Raw genomic sequence first — 20,373 nt, 5'->3', positions numbered from 1 at the left:
GGCCCAGCATCTGCCTAGTAGGGTGCCTGGAATGGCATTCTACAGCCAGTACTGCTGTTGCAGTACCACCAAGAGTGTCCAAGCACCATGCAATGCCACCCGTAGCATCCTGAGGATGACCCTTGCAGTGCCGTACTTCCCGCTGCTAATGTCCCCACCCCCTCAGTGTGACATCATGACATCATGCTCTCAGAGGGCGTGGCAGGCACTGGAACCGTTCATAGACATCAATCAGCTTCAGAATGATCTCTTGCACTGAAGATAGGGCGGATGCAAATGTGCGCTGATAGTGACGGCTACTTTCTGAAGTGGAAGAATGGGAGCAGTGCGGCAGATAGATACAGCCGACTCTGAATACAAGTGAACATCTGTATTTATATTTGAGAACAGAAATCGGTTGCAATTAGGACCGCTTTATGTGCAATTCTGGAAGTCGTATACAATTTGTACAGTTTGTGGAAAGGCTGAGACAAGGCCACCTCAAGCAGCAGAATGACTAGATACAATTCCGGTAACAATTTTTCACCTTGGAATATGAGCGTGAGCAAACATTTTCAAAGTAGACCTCCAGCTTCCATTCAAATTTTATCCTGACCTGCACAATCCTCCAATTTCCATTTTGTTCTCTAGGGCCTTTGACCATTGTCTCAGCTACCCCTTCTGTATTTTCAATTGACCGCAGAGTCTAGTTAATATTCATAATTAGTGGGGCCGTTTCTATGTTTTTTGGATCTCAGCTATTCGCCAGTTGTCCAAGTAAGTGGAAAACTGGCACTTTGCTGGGCATACACTAATAAGATTTGATAAGCTGATTTCCAATATAGAGTCATCACACTCTATTATTTAAATAGACTGAATTTTTTGGCATGCTGATCCATGATTTATTTGTTATTGCTTTATATTATTTGACTTTGTAGTTGTTGTTCATCTGAATCTTAAAAATGGCCAAATAACCCAACAAAATTGCCCTTTGTGCATGCAGTTACAGGCACACAATGTTTCTACCAGATGTTCTGAACTGTGGGCCTGATTCAGAGCCGGACGCTATTTGCGCTCGCTCGTTCAGAAAAGGGGCCGGCTATTTAAATTGAGCGCTCGCTCTTTGCGGTCTGTTGACGCGTCTATGTCTGAGAGAGCGAACGAAACATGCGCTCGCTATTTTGTAAAGACGCCCCCTGGCCGTTCGCATCCTACGTCATCTCCGCTATTTATTTGATTAATCGAGTACATCGAAAGGCATCTGAACTGCTCACAGTGCTTGTGGTAGGTTTTTCCTACCGCAATCATGCGAACAGTTCAGTCTAAGAGACAACCAAGTGACGTGGTCGATGACGCTGCTTTGTTAATTATGCACAACCTTAAAACCCCCGTTTTGACCGTTTGGCACGCCTGCGTTTGGATTACCACTCCCCGTTTTCAAGCACCTTCCCCTGTTACCACCCACAAACGCCTCATCCTGTCACTCAAATTAGCAGGCACTCGCTATTTGGCGAGCGCTCGATTTCCAATCGCACTGACTGGTTGGCGCATGCGCATTACGACCCATACGCATGCGCAGTTGTGCGAACATCGCTCGGAACGAACGAGCGGCCGCTTACGAGTGGCTCTGAATCAGGCCCTGTGATCCTTTGTAAATACTGTCCAAAGGACAGTAATGTAGACAGTAATAGACCATTATTACTTCACACTACATCAATATCTTTGATCTGTTAATTTCACCTTCCCAACTAAACACCAAACAGCAAAACAGAAAAATAATTTCAAACAATTTTGAGGAATAAAATACAAAAATAAATATAAACAAACAAAAATTATGATTACAAACTGGCTGATTGCTTTAGGGAAGACAGACAGATGCAGGCACTCAGTTGTCTTCTTGATATTTTGTTCTAACCCCTTTTATTTTTCCTAATCAAGAGTAAATTGATGGTAAGAGGTAGGTTTATTGTCTTTCATTTCTCCTTGTACGAGATATCACTAGTACTGTATTTATTGCATACAGACAGCAGACCATAACAGTCAGTATTATACAAAATGTAGACAGAAAAGGTAAATCACAAAACTGCAAAAATGTGAATGTGCAGAAGAAATGTGCCTAGTCCTTCGCCTTGAACATACATAGTTGCACATGATGAGTGATCTTTGTTCTGGAAGAACATCCATGCAGCTGTAAGATTATTTGCAAGGTCCCTTTCAACCTCATCTATGTGTTACATGTGTTACACACATCATGAAAGTAAGGAGACATTGGTGCTGTATTTTCTTCATGTGTCGCATTTATGAATTTTACTCTTTTTATTACATTAGTATTTCATGTCTGTGGATGCTAATTCCTGTATGAAATGTACCTGGATGGGGACAATGACATAACATTGAAAGTATTGACTTATCCTGATCTCCAGGACATCGTAAGGACAAGGATGTGCACAAAAATAATATATTTTTTGTTGTTGTGGGAATAAGGATGTACTGTACCTGATGGACTCTCAATTTCCACCCCTTTATGTTCATCAAAATATAATTTCATCCAAATCTCATTGTATTTGGTGCAAAATGAAGACCATTATTGTGCCTAACCCAGATTCAGTAAGGAACACCATTTTCCTCCAGCTCCTTTTATCAAAACGATAATGCCTTACCCCCCTACTATCTGATGCAATGAACTGTGCTTTTCCCATACACACGACAAGGAGCAGTACCTCTGGATGAGAACATGACAAGAGGGACAGAAATAACTGCTGCACTGGTCATTTCCATTTTTGAGTGGACAAAAAGAAGCTCAAATTGAGAAAGAGGGCCGGGGATATTTCAGTTCAAAGATTATTTTACATCAGTCACATCATCATCATCATAATTCTACACCTAATAAAACTGATACGTAATCAGTACATATTATAAATACCCACAAGGTAAATAACATACGTTGTGTCATGCAATACACTTTAGTGCTGTTACCAGATCCTCTCAGTCATTGTTAATAGAAAATGACCTATACATGTGTGCTCTGAGCACACACATCAATACCAGACCTTCAGATTATATGCTGGAAAACTATACAAGTGTTGAATGCCTGTGTTTTTTGTTATGAATCAGGTAGCTTTTGAAATAAATACAAATAACCATGTGCCAGGCAAACATAAATAGTAGATGGTATGAGCAGAATTATGTTGTTTCACCGTAATTACAGTACATCATAAGAGACACCTTAAGTGTCACCCTGGTACTAGAAAATACTATACAATGTCCTGTGTACGGCATGAATTGTTACTGGTGCCAAATTGGAAACACTATCCCTAATGAGGCCATTTTCTTAGGCAATTTATAAACCCTTTATGTAAATCTAGGGTTTGGTGATGTTTGCCCAATGTTTGAAGTCCCATGCCATTTAGCAGTGGTGCTTGAATCCAGAGCATGTGACAGGCAAGTTCCAGGAATAAAGACACAAGTTCTGCTGACTCAGGGGACGGAACTTTTAGTCAGGATTTCCTTTTGGGGTCGTTCCGCCATGTCCATCCTTTTACCGTCATTCTGAATCATATAGACAATATGCTTCAGGTCCAAACTGCGGGTCAACACTTCCAGGAGTAGCTCATCTTTCTGCACACCCACCATAAACTCTTCCAGTGATAATTCACCTGGGATGAAGGACACAAAAATGTAAACAGGTTCGAGGCTCAAGTTGAGTAGCCATGCATATAGATAGTTATAATGGACAAAGTGCTCAAAGGAAAAGTTGCCGGTACTCTTCCTGTTCGCTGAGGCTGGTTACTGCCATCTGCAGGCCATAGTTGTAATTGTATACATTAATTTACCAACATGTCTGATTCTACGATCAAATTCAATGTAATTATTATCAGGCATTGGACTCATTTTGGGACTTGTGCAATATTAAACCAATTGTTGCTATTGCTGCCAAGAGTAAAGTGTGTGTTGGTACTTTAGGGACAGAAACATCTTTCAGGATATAAATTGCCCATAGAGATGCTCCAACTATTCAAGTCAAAATTAAGGGGTCTATTTACTAAGCAGTGTTAGGAGACAGAGTGAAAAGTGATAAGAAAGTGATAAGGTGCCAGGCAATCAGCTCCCAACTGTTATCTCACAGGCTGTGTTTGAAAAATTACAGATGGGAGCTGATTGGCTGGCCTGGCACCATATCACTTTCTTATCACTTTTCACTCTGTCTACTAACACTGCTTAGTAAATAGACCCCTAAATCACACTAGCCAGGTCTAATGACCGCAAACCTCTGCTTGGCCCCCATGGAGCATATTATTAACTGCTAAACTGTTACTTCTGTTCAGAATTGATTTAGACGTTTCCTGAATTTGATGTCATTTTTCCTGGCCCCTTGAAAAGTGAAATATGGGGGTTAGATGATTATATTATAAAAATACCCATAAACTAACATAAATGTTACATTGTATGTAATTAATTATAGAATTCTTTACATTGTAGCTCTTTACTGTAATTGTTCATAGGAATTACTGGTAATAGTTCCTTAACTTTCCTTGAGAGGGCACTCTTCAACAAGACACTACTACTAGTACTACAACAACAACTCTTGTCAAAGGAATGTAATAGTAATACAGAAAAAAAAGTAATTTCCTTATTATGCAAGCTATGCTTTTTGTGTAGAAATATCCAGCAGTATTTTCTATAAAGGAGGAAATGGAGGCTAGAGCTACATCGAGGATAACAGTTTTAGCTTTACCCAGTTGATGTTAGCCACCTTCTATGGCAGGATGGAAATTTACTAAACTGCACTCTTTTCAGCTGTTTACAAGCAGCAACTCATCACTTGCAGTTTTCTCCTCCAAACCACAGGATTTACTATACAGTAGTTACAACCCAAACCACTGGTGAAGTTTGGCTGTCTGGCAGTTTGAAAACTCATAAATTGCATACAACTTAGCCCAAGCCTTCTCTAGGGCAGAGGTCCCAACAAATGGTTGGACCCTACTCAGTACAGTATTGCTGAAGAGAGCACTTAAGCTGGGTACACACATATACGATTTTTACGACCCAGCTACGGTGCAATGCAATGTGACAACCTGCACAATCCGGTGTACGTCGGAACAATATATCATTACATGCTGCATGTAACTGCACCGCGTCGTTCATTGCATCGTCCCATCTGCTGTACAGAACAGCAGATGCAACAACACTATGAACAACCATCATGAACGACGGATTGAACGTACACACTATATGATGTGTACAATGAATTGTTACAATCTGTAACAACCTGTGTCAGAATGATATAACATACAATACGTTGTATAGTGTGTACCCAGCTTTAGAAGCATTCTCCACTAGCTGTAGGTATCTTTCCCTGAAGGTTTTTTCAATGGGAACATGCTTTGCTGGGACAGCTACTTTTCAGAATCGCTTCTAGGCAAGCAAACATTAAGTAGCTCTGGTAAGTCTAAGCTAAACAATGCAAATTAAATCATTTATCAGGAAAAAAACAGATAAATAATGTTAAGGGATGCTGTCAATATCCCAACCGTGGAGATTCCGGTGTACCGAATGCAGGCGCGGGAATCCCGTCACCCGTCAGAATCCCGGCGCCGGAATCATGAAGGTTAGTAGCGGGGTTAGGGGGAGGGTTAGGGTTTAGGGCTAGGAACTAGGGGGAGAGTTAGGGTTAGGCACTAAGGGGGGAGGGTTAGGTTTAGGCACTAGGAGGGGAGGTTAGGTTCAGTCACTGAGGATGGGGGGTTAGGGTAGGAAGAGGGGGAGGGTTAGGACACCTACCGACAGGTGTCGTTAACCTAACCCTGTCGGTATGCCGTCATCGGAATTCCCATACCTAAATAGGCCCCTTTGTACTTAATAGAAGGACTGAGAGTACTGGCTATATCATTGACCTCTAGTGGAGTTATTTGGCAGGTGCAAGGGATGAAAATGTTTCTTGCACACTGAAGCAGCTCTGTTATGTTACCAGATGAATAGAGGTCTCATTTACTATAGGTCCATTTGTCATGGAATTATTTTTGTTATTCTGTATTATATTTCACGATTATACAATGTTACTCCTGTCATGCAGTATGTGACCTATGTTTCTCACTACTGCTATCAGTAAATAACAACAAAAAAAATACCTTATTAAAGTGTATTGTCATGAAAAAAGGTGAAAATGTACTCACCATCACCATTGATGTCAATTTTATCAAAAACCATATCTGTGAATTCCTCTGCAGTCATCTCATCATTACATCTGTTAATAGCCCTAATGGCCTGAAAAGAAAGATAACAAGGCATCAATTAGTGAGTCAGGGCTATATCTATAAGCTTCCATCCCATATGCCACACATCGTAAGTTATATATAGCATAATGCACTCCCTACCGTGGATTATATAAAAAAGGTGGAGGGAACTGTGGCACAAACCTATTTTATATATTTCAGCAATTTATATAGTACAAACATATTCCGCAGCGCTGTACAGAGAATATTTGTTCATTAACATCAGTCCCTGCCCCAGTGGAGCTTACAATCTATATTCCCTACCCAGGCAAGTGCAAGGTTTCTAGGCACATTGGGCAAAACTTCGGCCTACTGACCCCAACCACCATTACAATACCCACTTTCCAGCCCCTCAGGTAGTGGCGACTGTTAAATTCCACAGCCACCACCGACATTAAGGCCATAGACATCCTTAATATTGTGATAGGCAGACTTAGTGGTTATCCCCAGATCCCGGCAGCTGCCTAAAGCTGCCTAATGATAGAGCCGACCCTGTCCCTACCACATGTGCACACACTTTTCTATAATGAACACATAAGTGATGACATCAGAACTCAATTACTCTAAATCATGACATCAAGCCCACTGAGTATATAATTTACAGGAATTTAGATACAGTACATATAGGCACATCCCTTTCATAATATACAATCTCACACTGTTATTTTTATTGTCCACTACAATAGTTTTAGGGGTACTTTACAAAAAACATTATTGCTACATATCAATAAATTGCAAATACCAAATAATAAATACCTGGATAATAACTCATTCAATCTAAATAATAATGAGTAGGTCCAGTGTCCATGATTTTCTATAATGTTTTCTGTGAACATCCCCCTTTGCTGTGTCTAGGTCATTGTTTTAGACACTGGACATTTCTATCACTACATATTTATTTTTCTAGAACCTTATATCTGCACTAACAAGATCAAAAGGGGTTCAGTAGCTTTTGTCGACATGAGAATGTCGACCTGGTCCTAATGTTGACATGCTGCATGTAGACATTGACCATGTTGATATGCTCAGAATGTCAACATAACAGTGGGGCATGGTAGTGCGTAGAGCACTTACTTATATCTAGCTGTGGTGGTGCAGTGGTGTCTGACAGCCCTAATGCTAACACTAGCCCCAAACCTAACACTACCCTCCCGCAGCCTTACACTCCCCCCGCAGGCCGAAGCCTAACCCTAATACTGGCATTATGCTGAATGTCATCATGTCACATGTGGGCATTTCGGATGCTGACATTCTTCTGATATCGACATGTTCCATGTTGACATTTCAACAATGTTGGGATCATAACTGTCAACATTCTGATGTTGACATTATGATAGCAAACCGATGAGTAGGAGTAAACCCTTATTGTATTGTCGTATTGAGCTTGACACCCAAAAGGAAGCTGCAGGTGTTAATTAAACAGTGAATAAACCTTATGGTACATGGGAACATGTTTATATAGTTTTCTGCTACTATAAATGTAAACCCTGAGAATGATATCACTTTCTTAATTGATTAATGACTCACAATATTTCCATTTTGAGCTACTGTAAGTGCCTGCCAAAAGCCTCCCACAAATGAAGGTGTGTGACCTATGAAACTGTGAATGAGTTTATAAATACAGTGCTACTAAGTTGTGAGAAACAGAGTTCCTGTAGGACATTAACTGTTACCACAGCAATGTGATTTACAGCGTTATATAGGTAAATAATAACCATACTTGCCTACTTTTCAAAAAGCATTTCAGGGCAATTGTGAAAGTGACACCTATGAGCGTGGCAGTAAAGTGGACGTGTACTGCTACATCTGAGAGGTGTGTCATAAAATTTACTTACTTTCAAAAGTAAATGAGCCCCAAAGCAGCCAGTAAGATCTATTTGTTCATGAAAACATACCGATACTTCTCAGAAACTGCATGTAGCCATAGGGATCATTGGCCCTCATTCAGAGCCGTACGCTCTGAGCAGAGCGCACGCTCTGCATGAGGGCCGGGCTCCATTTTCATGGAGCGTCCTCCTGGACGCTCGTATAGCTGTGGGTCACCACCCACAGGCTATACGAGCGTGCATTTTGATGGCCGCGATGGTCGTGACCATCGCGACCATCGAAATTGCGAGACGGAGCCTGCGGTTGAGGTTTTCAACCGCAAGCTCCGGAGTGATTTTGGCTCTATCAGAGCCAAAATCACTCCCACTGACATCACTAGTGATGTCAGTGGGCCGGCTTCTGACGGGAGGCGTTCCCGTGGGAACGCCCCCGTCAGGGAGGCACGCCCCCGGCACGCCCACCAAAGGGGGCGTGCTGTCAATCAACATTGACAGCACGCCCCCTTTGATCGGACACAACGAGCGAAGGAAAGTCCTTCGCTCGTCGTGTCTGGCGCATGCGCACGACGGAGCTCCCTCCGTCGTGCGCATGCTCAGTGCAGACCATCGACCCACTTGCGAGCGGACAGCCGCTCGCGAGTGGGTCTGAATCAGGCCCATTGTACCTTATAACCAATGCAGGGAAATGATTCTAATGATCCAATTTGAATGTATATAACTGCTTTTTTTTTTATATAACAGCTACGTAGTGTGGGTAAGGTGCAATCAGGGAGATTGCTAGACTCTTCAGGGAGTCAGGGAGATTGCTACTATTTCAGTCTCCCTGACAATGAGGGAGAGTTGGCAAGTATGATACTAATACACTAATTAATGAGTGTGAAAAATTAAAAATGATCAGCATATATATGTTTGGTACAGATTGATCTCATTCTCTTTCACTGAGTTTAATAAAAACCTGGAGGAGGAAATAATATTTATTTTGTGTCGTTTATAATAATTTTCTCAGTTTAAAACTTGTCACAGTTTAGTACTTGATAGAGTGTGTTAATAACAATGGGTTTACAATCTACTGTGGGAAAAATTGGAACACGGGGTATAATGAGGTGTTGCCCATAGCAACCAATCAGATTCAACTTATTTATCTAGCACCTTCTAGAACTAGAATCTGATCTGGCAACATCCTCCATTTCTATAAACCCGCACTTTAGTAAATATAACCCTAAGTTCCCCATTTGTCAATGAAGCATAACCTATTTAGTGCTTGCTAAAGGGGTGTCGAAGCTGAATAATTGGCTGAGACAAGTTCAGTTTAAGATTTAATCGCGACGACGCCATCTTGCGATTGGCCGCAAGACGCCATCTTGAAAATGAGATCGCAAGACGCCATTTTGCGAATGGCCACCTAAGCGCCATTTTAGATAAACTCACATTTTAGTATATGTGGCGATAATACTATTAGCACCATGCGATTGCATCTTTCACCATTTCTCATACACACATTAATACACACAATTACGCTTTTAACTAGTCGCATATTAGCGAATGCATAGGACTTTGTATGAAACCGCTGTTTTATTAGATTTATGCGCACGCATCTGCCCCAAGTTAACTAGCGTCCTTATATCAAACCCCCGAATACTCACACATTACATATTCACACATAAGGCTTAATAAGCTTTAAAGTATATGATTTAAGTTGGTTCAGTTAGTTTAAATGCTGAGAAATAAAAATATTTGGTAACTAAGGTTTTATACATGCTAAACAAGTCGTGTTTGGTTTCGTACTGATGCGTAGTCTATTTACAGTATTCTGGTGTTATCGGTGGGGAGATCGCATTATGCATTCTCGAGTTAAGGATCGCAGAGCCTACAAGCAACTACATGTATATTTCATGAACAACTGTTATGATGTTTCAGGGGGCGGGAAGGGAAAGATCTCCAGCTGTTAGAGGCCGGGAGAGTCTATTTGAACCAGCCTGTTAAATGCTCTGTAACAGATGCTTCTTCCCTGGGAACCAATGACATCAGCAACAAACTTCTCTATTGTCCTGTTTATTCTGGGGGGGTATAAATATATGTGCTCAAACACTGGGTTCTTAGTCTTCGTGCTGAATGCTGAATGACGAGGGGTCTCTTGCTGATGCCTATCTTCGGGTCCAGAAGCGCTGCGTATGTATACTGTACTTGGGTCTGTATAAATCCTTTTGTGCCTAAATTGTGTCTGGATCAATTGCGTGTAACTGTCTGAACTTTTACTTGAATAATATTTGTGCTTTGGAACCACAGATTCCAGGTCTAAGGGCTTCATTCAGAGGCGGCCGTACGGTCTACGACCGCACGGCCGCCTCAACGTTTTTCCAGTGCGCATGCGCACGAGGGAGCCGGCTCCTTCGTGCGCATGCATGAGACCCACTACGACCGACAGCGCCAGTCGTAGCGGGTCTCTTTCCAAAGGGGGCGAGCTGTCGATGTTGATTGACAGCTCGCCCCATTTGGAAGGTGGGCCGGGGGGGTGGCAGCTCAAACGGAGGCATTCCCATGGGAACGCCTGCCATTTGGGGGTAGGCCCCACTGACATCACTAGTGATGTCAGTGGAGAGCTTCCGGCTCTGACAGAGCCTGAAGCTCTCCGGGGCTTACGACAAGTGAGACCCTACCCTAGGGTCTTGTCGTAAGCCCCGATGGTCGCGATGGTCTATGACCATCGCGACCATCATCCTAGCGGTCGTTAGAGCTGTGGGTGTAAACCCACAGCCTAACAACCGAAACAGAGGCGGCCGGTCAGGATGCAAGCGGCCGCCCAGTTCCTGACCGACCGCTTGCATCCTCCGACCGCCTCTGAATGAGGGCCTAAGTCTTTATTTACTGTATGACTGTATACGCAAATTAGCGTCATCCTTAGAGGTTTATAGGAAGGATTTTAGAAGGTACAGGCAGGGGTATATAGAGGTTCTGATCCAGTATCGTTAGGGGTTATGTCCTTGTTTCTGGATTTAACAAACAGCAGTAATCTAAGATTACCACTGTTTGTCACAGCATCGTTCTCACCATCTTTAGATGGAAAGAGCAATGCGGTCCCCATTGACGGCAATGGGGACCTGGCGCTGCCCTTCCGGCTAAAGCCAAGCCTTCCAGGCACTGCCGGGTACCTGTGTCATGCACATGCGCAGAACACCGGAGCCACGTTGCTGGCAGTGTTAGGCTGCCAGCAGCCCAGCAGAGGATCTTGCACAGGAGGAGGACTTCGCGGGACCTCGTCAGAGGGGTACGTTTTGGTAAATACCAGTGGATTTTTCGTTTGTATCATAGTGAAACTAAACAAAAAATTCTGCTGGTATTTGCCTTCATTGATAAATGGGGTCCTAAGTATGGTTAAGTACAGGGAGGTAATTAGCAGTACCCAGGCATGCACGGAGTGCTGATGTATGCTCAGTGGAGCACTAGTTAGGATTTTTGGTTCACCTTAATGGAGCTCAATGCTTAATGCATGTCCAGTTCCCCACATATGCTCCAGAGAGCACAATGGTGGCTTCCAGAGCAGATACCCCACACAACATTGGACCCCAGTCACAAATGCTGATATAGTGACAGTTTCACTGCTGATAAAGGAGGGGGACTATAGAGATAACATTTGTCATAGTTCCTTACTCACCTTGATTATATTGAGAAGTTCACCTCTGTCAATACATCCATTTCCATCAACATCATAGAGTTTAAAGTACCACCTCAGCTTCTGCTCCACTTTGCCCTTCAGGACTAAGCTCAGGGCTGCCACATACTCCATAAAATCCATGTAACCATCCTAAAAAACAAACATGTCTTTAATTATTCAGTATGATTTCACTTCACTGGGTGGCTGGTGCATAAACAGAGACATAAAATGTGACTGCATCAATCGACTGTGTTCTGCAACTTACATAAAAAAAGATCAGGGAGAATAAATTACAGAAATGTATGTATAGATATGTACAGCAGGTAAAATAAGTATTGAACACATCAAAATTTTTCTCAGTAAATATATTTGTAATGGGGCTATTGTAATGAAATGTTCACCAAAAGTCAGCAACAACCCATACAATCAACACATGCAAGAAATCAAACCATTGATGTCCATAAAGTGAGTCATGTGTAATAATGTGAAATGACACAGGGAAAAAGTTTTGAACACATGAAGAAAGGGAGGTGCGAAAAGGCATGGAAAGCCTAGGCACCAGCTGAAAACTATCAGTAATTAGAACGCAATCCTGCCCCTTGTCAGTGCAATTAATATAAGCTGGTTCATGGCCGGCGGTTGTAATCCTGACAGTAGAAGCCTGGCAGGGGTGACTATCCCAATCACTAATTTAGGTAAGTACCCCTAACCCTACTCCCTACCCTAACCCTAACCCTCCTTTAGGGGTGCCTAACCCTAACCTTCCCCTAGTGCCTAACCCTAACCCCCCTCTAAGTGACTAAACCTAACCCCCCTTCCCAGCAGCCTAATCCTAACCCTACATGGGGGGTGCCTAATGCTAAGTCCCCCCGGGAGCCCTAAAACCTAACCCTCCTCCCCCCACGGCTTACCTTCGCCGGGCGTCGGGTTCCCGGTGTAAGTCTAATGACAGGCATCGGGATTTCGACACCTGTCATTAGTACCTTGCCGGAATTTGACAATCGGGAAGCAGGCGGTCGGCATTTCGACCGTCGACTTCCAGACTGCATCCCCGACTGATGGCCTATAAAAAGGTGTCTCATTACCAAGGTGTCACACAAGAAACATCTCATGATGGGTAAAAGCAAAGAGCTCTCTCAATACCTTCTCAACCTTATTTCGGTACTGTACATCCTTTTTGCAAGCATGTGTCTTATTATATCACTTCAGGGCCAATATGAGTATTTCCTTCTAGAGCTCCTGGTGACGTTATGTTGAAAGTATGTAACAACATTTTTGAGCAAATTAAGCTAATTTTTTGCATAACAAGAGCTTCCTTACTAGTAAAAAATGTTTCCTAATAAACAACATGATGTTCTTGGGTAGATCAGAGCCCATTGAAATGTTCCTCTCATACATTGAGCATGAATAACTTTGTTGTCCTAGCCCAGGTGAAATGATATATGAGTAATGAGGCCCATACATCTACGATAGATTTCATCAATTGATTCTAATTTGCAGACGCCGGAGTCGCGGAAATCCATCATGTTTGATATCCTCTATTTGCTGATCCCGACCAAAAAATTATCGGGATCAGCAAGTCAGGTATTTTTAATATGCTGCTTTTCCCTGATCTGTGGACGGATAGCTGCTCATCGATGTCCATGGTTGGTCGATCAGAATGGCGCTGTTGTATGGCCCACATAAGGGATAAGACAAGGAGCCCTATGATACCATCGGCAAAGCCATGTCCCGCTAGGAGTATTTTTTGCATAAAAACACAATTTTCTGCTATTCGCATGTGCAGCTATTTACACGTCCCTATCATATTGGGACTAATGTGCCAATCATGGGTGAGTGAGTCTGTCACTCACACTACGACTGTGCTGCCCAGCCCAGGACTGGTGGGAGCTATGCTACATAGGAAAAAATTATGAATGCGTTGGGGAAGTCATAACGAGAGGTATCACTGAGGTGACATCTTTGAGGTATGACTTGTTGGTGGAGATTGAGGAACTATGTAACTATGGGGTCTATTCATGAAGTCCTGTTTAGCTGTTATCAGGGCTCTTTTCAGCTTTGTGCAATTTATGGAGCAAGTTTACCGTGGAGAAGCTTATTACTTCTGCAGCGGCACCCCCGCTCCATGCCTGCATCGCCTCACCATACTTTTGTATGGGGAGTACGATCTATAAAGGAACAGAAAGCTCAACTTTCCTCTCCTGCGGTACAGATTCGCCATCTGAGGATGGAGTTATCTGTACGGCAAGCCGAACAGAGCAGGAAAGCTGCATACTTCCCTGCTGTCTGTCCGGCACACAGCACTGGCTCTGCTCCCTGGCCAGAGGCCCGGCGCCGCCCACTACCACGACCATCGACCACCGATGGTCGCAGGGCCGTTGAGAGCGCCGTGGGGCCCCGGTAAAGAGGGGGCATGGCCTAATCGCGGGAGGTAGAAAAACAGCGCAGTGAGCCCCTCAGCCCGGCACCACACCAGGGTGGGGGGGGCGCGATCAGTGTTATCGCTCCCCCTTCCGGCATAGGAGATTGCTTGTGGCAGCCACAGCAGTCTCCCACTGCATTCCAGCATGCTGTGTGCTGGGCTGCTGCGAGATAGTCAGGAGGAAGGGGGTGGCGGCGCCAGACCCGGGCCTCCGCCGGGCCCCTCTGGAAGTCCGGGCCCCGGTAAATTGTACCTGCTCCCCCCCTCTCGGCGCCCCTGGATGGTCATGAAGGTGATCCCAGCCTGCAACCTCCGTTGGAGTTCTGGGGTCACAAATGCAGCAAGGGGTGTCATACACCTCCTGCTGCATATGCATTATTGCAATGATCGCAATTGCAAAGCTGCCTGCGTGCATCTTTGCAATTGCAATCCTTGCTGAATCAGGGCCTTTCTTAGATCTATCAGGATCAGAAACCCTCTTCATTTCTTATGTCATTTTGTGAAAAAAATATGGAATCTCTTTATTATTCTGCTGAATATATGTCTGAGAGTTACACCTAAGCTTTATTACAATGCAGTAATGTCATAATATTGCTCTAGAAACTACAATTTACCTTTATAACATAAGGATTTCATAATACAGAAATTTCAGTAAATATTCACTTCCAACCATAAACCATGGACAGGCCCTAATACTTTATACTGTTTAGTCTCATTAATCTCTCTGGTGCAGGTAGAGCACCTATTTTATCAAATTACCCCTCAGCAATGTACCGTGTTATGTTTACTGCTTTCCTTCCCTATCAAAAAGTAACATGCAGGATACTAAAACTATCAAACTCACTGCAGTATAGTGTATACTGCAGTGAGTTTGATAGTTTTAGTATCCTGCATGTTACTTTTTGATTGACACAACACCATTACCATCACTAGCTATCAGCTATCATGTAATCATGGATCAGTGGTTCTCAATCATGTATCCCTAACAGGTCATAATATCAGGATTTCTCTCTGTAGGATAATTACTGACCCAGCTAAAAAAAGATGAACTCACCTGTCCATTAAAAAAATCCAGAAAACATGACCTGATGATGGTGCAGAAATATATTTGTATTCACAATTTCTATTACAGTTGTAGTCACACTAACATACACCAGCAATCATATTCTAAATGTGTTTCTTATATACTGTATGTAGCTTAAATAATCAAAGAAAATATTTTATTGTCAGCATATTTTTAATTGCCTGTGATTCAGTTTCCTAAATGTACCCCACAAATGATGAAAATTAGTTCAAGGTGCAAAGTCTTTTACGGAATTGAAGATATTTAGAATATAACAGCAGACTCAGTTTTAATTACCTCTATGTGGAAATAAAATGACTTCTGCTTACTTAGGGAAGTATGCAATTAGCCGCGGTAAATTACAGCGGCTAATTACAGTACCTCGCACCGGGGCTATCCAATTAGCCCCAAGGCCGGAACTTATCAGGGATTTGGTTTTGCCTGCCTCAGGCAAAACCAAATTTGGTTACACCTGTCAAACCGTAACGCAGGTGTCCTAAGGCGAGTTAAGGGGGACAGAAACCTCCCGTGGAGCAGAAGGGCAAAAGCTTGGCTCGAGCTCCTGATCGCGGCAGAGAAAATACATAGGTCTGCTACTTTTCTTTGGATTCTATGTATTTTTGTGAGAAAAACAGAACATTTTAATGCGTAATAAATGGGGTTTAATTGGATGGCATGAAAAAAAGAGACCCGAACATCGACGAAAAAACCCTGTTTTTTTAAACCCGAAAACATTTCTGAGCTAATTGGATACTCCCCTTAGAATTGCATGATTCATTAGGCCTTATAGCCATTTACAGGAACATGAAAGGGTTAGGAAAGAAATGTGTGCTATTGATAATGGTTGTATGTGTTAAATAAGCTGAATTTGTTACTTATTACTTCAAAGCATAAGAGGAAGTGTGTATATGGCAGATTAGAAGCTTAAAAAATGTCCTGTTTCAACTTGTGCTAACACTAGATAATCGATTGCATTCATCCTGTTGAGATAGGTACTTTTTTTTTTAAATAACTTATTATGTGGAAATAATTGGCATTTCTTAACTTTCTTTGATATTGCAAAGCAATGAGTTTTTGTAACCATTTAAAACAAAACAATACATTATTCTGTGTCCAATAAGCATGTCTAATGCTGGATACACACTTGAGCGACCAAGCGGCTGAACACTTGTTGCGCCGACTGAGCGGGCGATTTGGTAAGCTACAGCATACACACTGACTAATGGCCGCTCGATAGGTCTGGTCAGAAAACACAACTGGACGGACAGTTTGCCAGCCCAGTTGTGATGTCAATGTCGACGGTATCTGCGGCCAGTGTATGGGTGGTTGGTAGGTAGCGTTATATCTGGATGATATATTGGTATCACCTGTGTTGCAGGGTTAATCTGATTTGTCTGTTAACAGCGTTACTGACAAACATATTGGGTGTACAGATATACTGATATATCTGAATGTATATTGGCATCACCCGTGCAGGGCCGACCTGATATGACTGTGAATGATATCGTTCACAGACATATTGGGTGAACACACTAGCGAATATATGTCGTTCGTCATCCCAGCAAACAATATATCGACAAGTGTGTACCAAGCTTTAGGCTCTCTCCTTGCTGTACTGCTGAAGGGATACTATAACAGAGATAATGGGGTCAATGCAGTTGCAGGCAGTTACAATATTATGTTGATTTACAGTAGCCTCTATATTTAAAGCTGCAAAATCTTAAAATGCAAAATCAACCTAGTCTTGTGTTTTAAATATTAAATCTAGCAACTAAATTGACAAAATCTCATAGCTGCCTACAATATGCAGGCTATTATATTTACCCCAGTCTCTCTTTGTGATCATTTGACCTGATAATAAAAATGTATGTGACAATTTACAATGAACATAACCCCTATTTCTCATTTCCAAAACATTGACTTTTTTTTAGTATCTCCTTTTCATGACTTTACATCACTTTTCCCAAAAATCCAAATAATAATTATTAAGTTCAACTATTATTGTGGTTGCAAGATTAGAGTAAAGGTTAATGTGGAGCAAAGCAACTAATTACTGCAACAAACTTTCTTTTACCAGTTCTCTTTATCTTATGTAAAGAGCCACAGCATTACCATGGAATTTGCTGTAATTTGGCTGTTTACTGTAATGTTATGCTTTTGTGTAAGGGATGGAAAATTCCATTCCCCGCATGTACATCATTACTTTTTATAGATGACAATGAAAAGATAACCATACTTTATATTGTATAACACTTTTTTTATTTTATTTTTTTATTTTTTTAAGGTACATTCTTCCCTTAACAAACAACTTGCCTTCCTGGTGAGTGTGTTACTTTGTGGTGGAATGTATTACCTTGGTAGGATGAAATCCTTGTCAAACTTAAGCACACTCTGATATATCTCTAGGCTACACACATAATAATTTGGTTGATTATCTATTGCATTTAGATAGAATCTGTTGTTGCAAATAACTAACACTCTACACACTAACATCTGTAACCATGAACACAACGAAAACTGCAATGTGTGTTCAAAAATGTTGCTTAGGAGTGTCTTTTATGTCTGTATATCATAGCAACATATATATATATATATATATATATATATATATATATATGAGTCTTTAACTGCCAATTTCAGGAAGAAATATATTTAAATCATCAATATGTATTCTAGTAAGTGGTGTTAACCAAAATTATTTTAAGTAAACAGACTTCTGTGGCTATCATTATTGAGTGGATTTCTCCAATATGTTTCTTTCAAGTGTAATTACACTATTGTGCCAAGCAAATATTTTCCTACTGCATATTACAATTAGGTTGAGGGTTGCACTATTTTGTGTTGTTTCATGGCCAATTAGGCTGTTTTGGGCACCTGAGATCTAAGAGATGTTGGTCAGGATGGACAATAAATGGTATGATGGTAACCACATTTGCTGTGTATGATATTTAATGCAGGTTTTGCAGATCAAGGAGTATATTAGCATGCACATATGTGTTAAGGCAAATATGTAGAGAGATAAAGCTCTATGTGCATACTTTTACTACTTATAAAAACATTAGATACATTCTATTTATAATAAAACTTTCATTTTCACATTGACCTTGTTCCCTATCACTTGCAACCAAAGATGCATATTGAGCTAACTACATACAAGGAAATAATTCTAGTGGTGAGGCCTTAGGACTTTGTCCCTTGTGTTCATATATATATATATATATATATATATATAGATATATATATATTAGCATATTATTGTGTCCTAGTTAAAAGCATCTGATATCTGACTCACACATTAAGGTTTGTGAGAGTCCCAGAACAATTTGCGGGGGCTCCTACCAATAAAAATGTCAATATAATATACTGGCAGTGTTATTACAATGTATAATGTGCAAATACTCTGAGCACCACAAATGTATTAAGCACACTGTACTGCCCTCAGTTCACATTATACCACATAGAAACCCACTACACATATACCACAGTGCCTCCCAAACTGGTGATGTTGATGCAGTATGTGTAGGGGCAGCGGGTGACCTCCCCAGGTGCCCTGTTGTTAATTCTGCATGGGATTCACGTTACAAGTCAACACTGGACAAATTGTGCATGCACACGTTTGACTCTTACACAATAAGAATCATTTGTTGTTATAACATGTCTGTATTTACTGACTGTATTTTTTTGTCCAATGACTTACGGCACCAAACAAGCAAAAAGTGTTATCATCATTATAAGTTTATTATACATTACTATACCCAATAAAAGGGACAGACAACTTACCTTATTAAAGTCAAATGTGTCAAACATTTGTTCAATGTATTGGTTGGATGCTGGGCTAAGGTTCTTGAGACCAAAGAACTGTTTGAATTCATGTTGGGTCAACTGGCCAGATGGGCACTCCGTCATAAACTTTTTATACCATCGGTGGATTTCTGTGGCACTTAGTTCCTCCACAGTCTTCCCATCCATGTTCCCCATCTTTTGTTTGTCCGTGAGAGTCACTTAAAGGATTATGTATAACTGTGTATAAAAGCTGTTCCACACAATGTTTTTCCTAAAAACCCTTCTGTTTTAAGAGAAACCTTTTAAAAAAAATAAACTGTCTTGATTTGTAATATAGACTTTTTTTCAAATTAGGTCCCAGGGAGCAAGAGGTCCCATGTATGTGCTCTTCCAAAGTCTTTGAGCAAGTCGCTCCCAACTGAAAACTAAGTAAGCAGATCATTAATTGTTGGCCAATCACAGAGCTCCTCATATAGGGAAGCCCTAATGTCGAATTCGAAGAGCGGAAAAGAAATACATAGAAAAAAAGACTCCAAGGAACTGCGTGCAATGATTAAGGATAAATAAGATTAGAGTAGGTGTAGAATGCCACTGGAAAGAGCTGTAATCTTTTAATCGGGGATCTGGCTCTGACATTGTTAATGACCTATGAGTGCTCCAACAATAGCATCAAATAAAATTATCTTTGCTTCTTTCCCTGCCTAACAATTGTTATAATACAATTAGCCTTATTGGCTAGCAACAATAAGAATAAATCTTATATGAAATGTTCTTGCCACATTTAGGACACAGCTTATATAATCTTGAATCAACTATCCCATCAAGTTACAAGTTAACCAGAATCCACTCTAACAGGTAAATTTACTATGCAGCAATTTTGGTTTTAAAGTGAAACTATCAGCCATGAAAAGCGCTGCATAGTAAATGTACCCCTAAATCTTAATGTAGTAGCAGTGTATGGTGCCTATTTATTAAGCTCTGCGTTTTTAATACATTAATTAACATTTCTTTTCACCACTATTCAAAGCATTAACAGATTCATTTCTGAGTAATGTCATGCCGGGAAACTACATCTAATTGTAGATTTTGATGATTTTACCAATGAAAAGCTGCTGCACTGATTGCTTATTGCAGTGGTGAGGATGTCCTGGGCTTATGCAGCCATTGGAATGTGTACACTTCAGTCTGCCAGGGAGGGATCTGAATACCCCCAGTACTGTAGTCCATATTCTATCAGGGTCAATATTTTTGGAGCTTGTTGAAAGCCTCAGTCACCAGATAGAATTATGGGGACTGCAGAACTTAACTGTATGTAGGAAATATTGTTAAGTTCTCCTGCATTCAGCCTTTAGAAAATTACTTTGATAATAAATATG

At 41.3% G+C, this 20,373-nt stretch overlaps 1 protein-coding gene across 1 annotated transcript; it reads right to left on the bottom strand.

Moving 5' to 3' along the window:
• Positions 1-1,902: 1,902 nt before the first annotated feature.
• GUCA1A (guanylate cyclase activator 1A) lies at positions 1,903-19,400 on the bottom strand. Its single transcript, XM_088475458.1, has 4 exons — positions 18,995-19,400; positions 11,730-11,879; positions 6,153-6,243; positions 1,903-3,635 (listed from the first exon to the last, which is right to left on the bottom strand). Exons 1-4 carry the CDS (start codon positions 19,190-19,192, stop codon positions 3,457-3,459), a joined length of 618 nt encoding a protein of 205 aa, XP_088331584.1. The 5' UTR covers positions 19,193-19,400; the 3' UTR covers positions 1,903-3,456.
• Between the last annotated feature and the right edge of the window lie 973 nt (positions 19,401-20,373).

This window comes from Taudactylus pleione, unplaced genomic scaffold (genome assembly GCF_031769625.1).
Source record: "Taudactylus pleione unplaced genomic scaffold, aTauple2 ptg000172l, whole genome shotgun sequence".
In the NCBI taxonomy this organism is placed as follows: Eukaryota; Metazoa; Chordata; class Amphibia; order Anura; family Myobatrachidae; genus Taudactylus; species Taudactylus pleione.
The sequence above is the reverse complement of the archived record's forward strand: the minus strand, read 5'-3'. Positions and strand labels throughout refer to the sequence as shown.

What these genes read in the sequence shown, in the direction of transcription:
- GUCA1A (XM_088475458.1), bottom strand. Translation starts at nt 19,192, where the DNA reads ATGGGGAACATGGATGGGAAGACTGTGGAGGAACTAAGTGCCACAGAA. An exon ending in ACACATTTGACTTTAATAAG is followed by an intron (nt 11,880 to 18,994) that starts GTAAGTTGTCTG and finishes TTTGTTTTTTAG; the next exon opens with GATGGTTACATGGATTTTAT. An exon ending in AATTGACATCAATGGTGATG is followed by an intron (nt 3,636 to 6,152) that starts GTGAGTACATTT and finishes CCTTCATCCCAG; the next exon opens with GTGAATTATCACTGGAAGAG.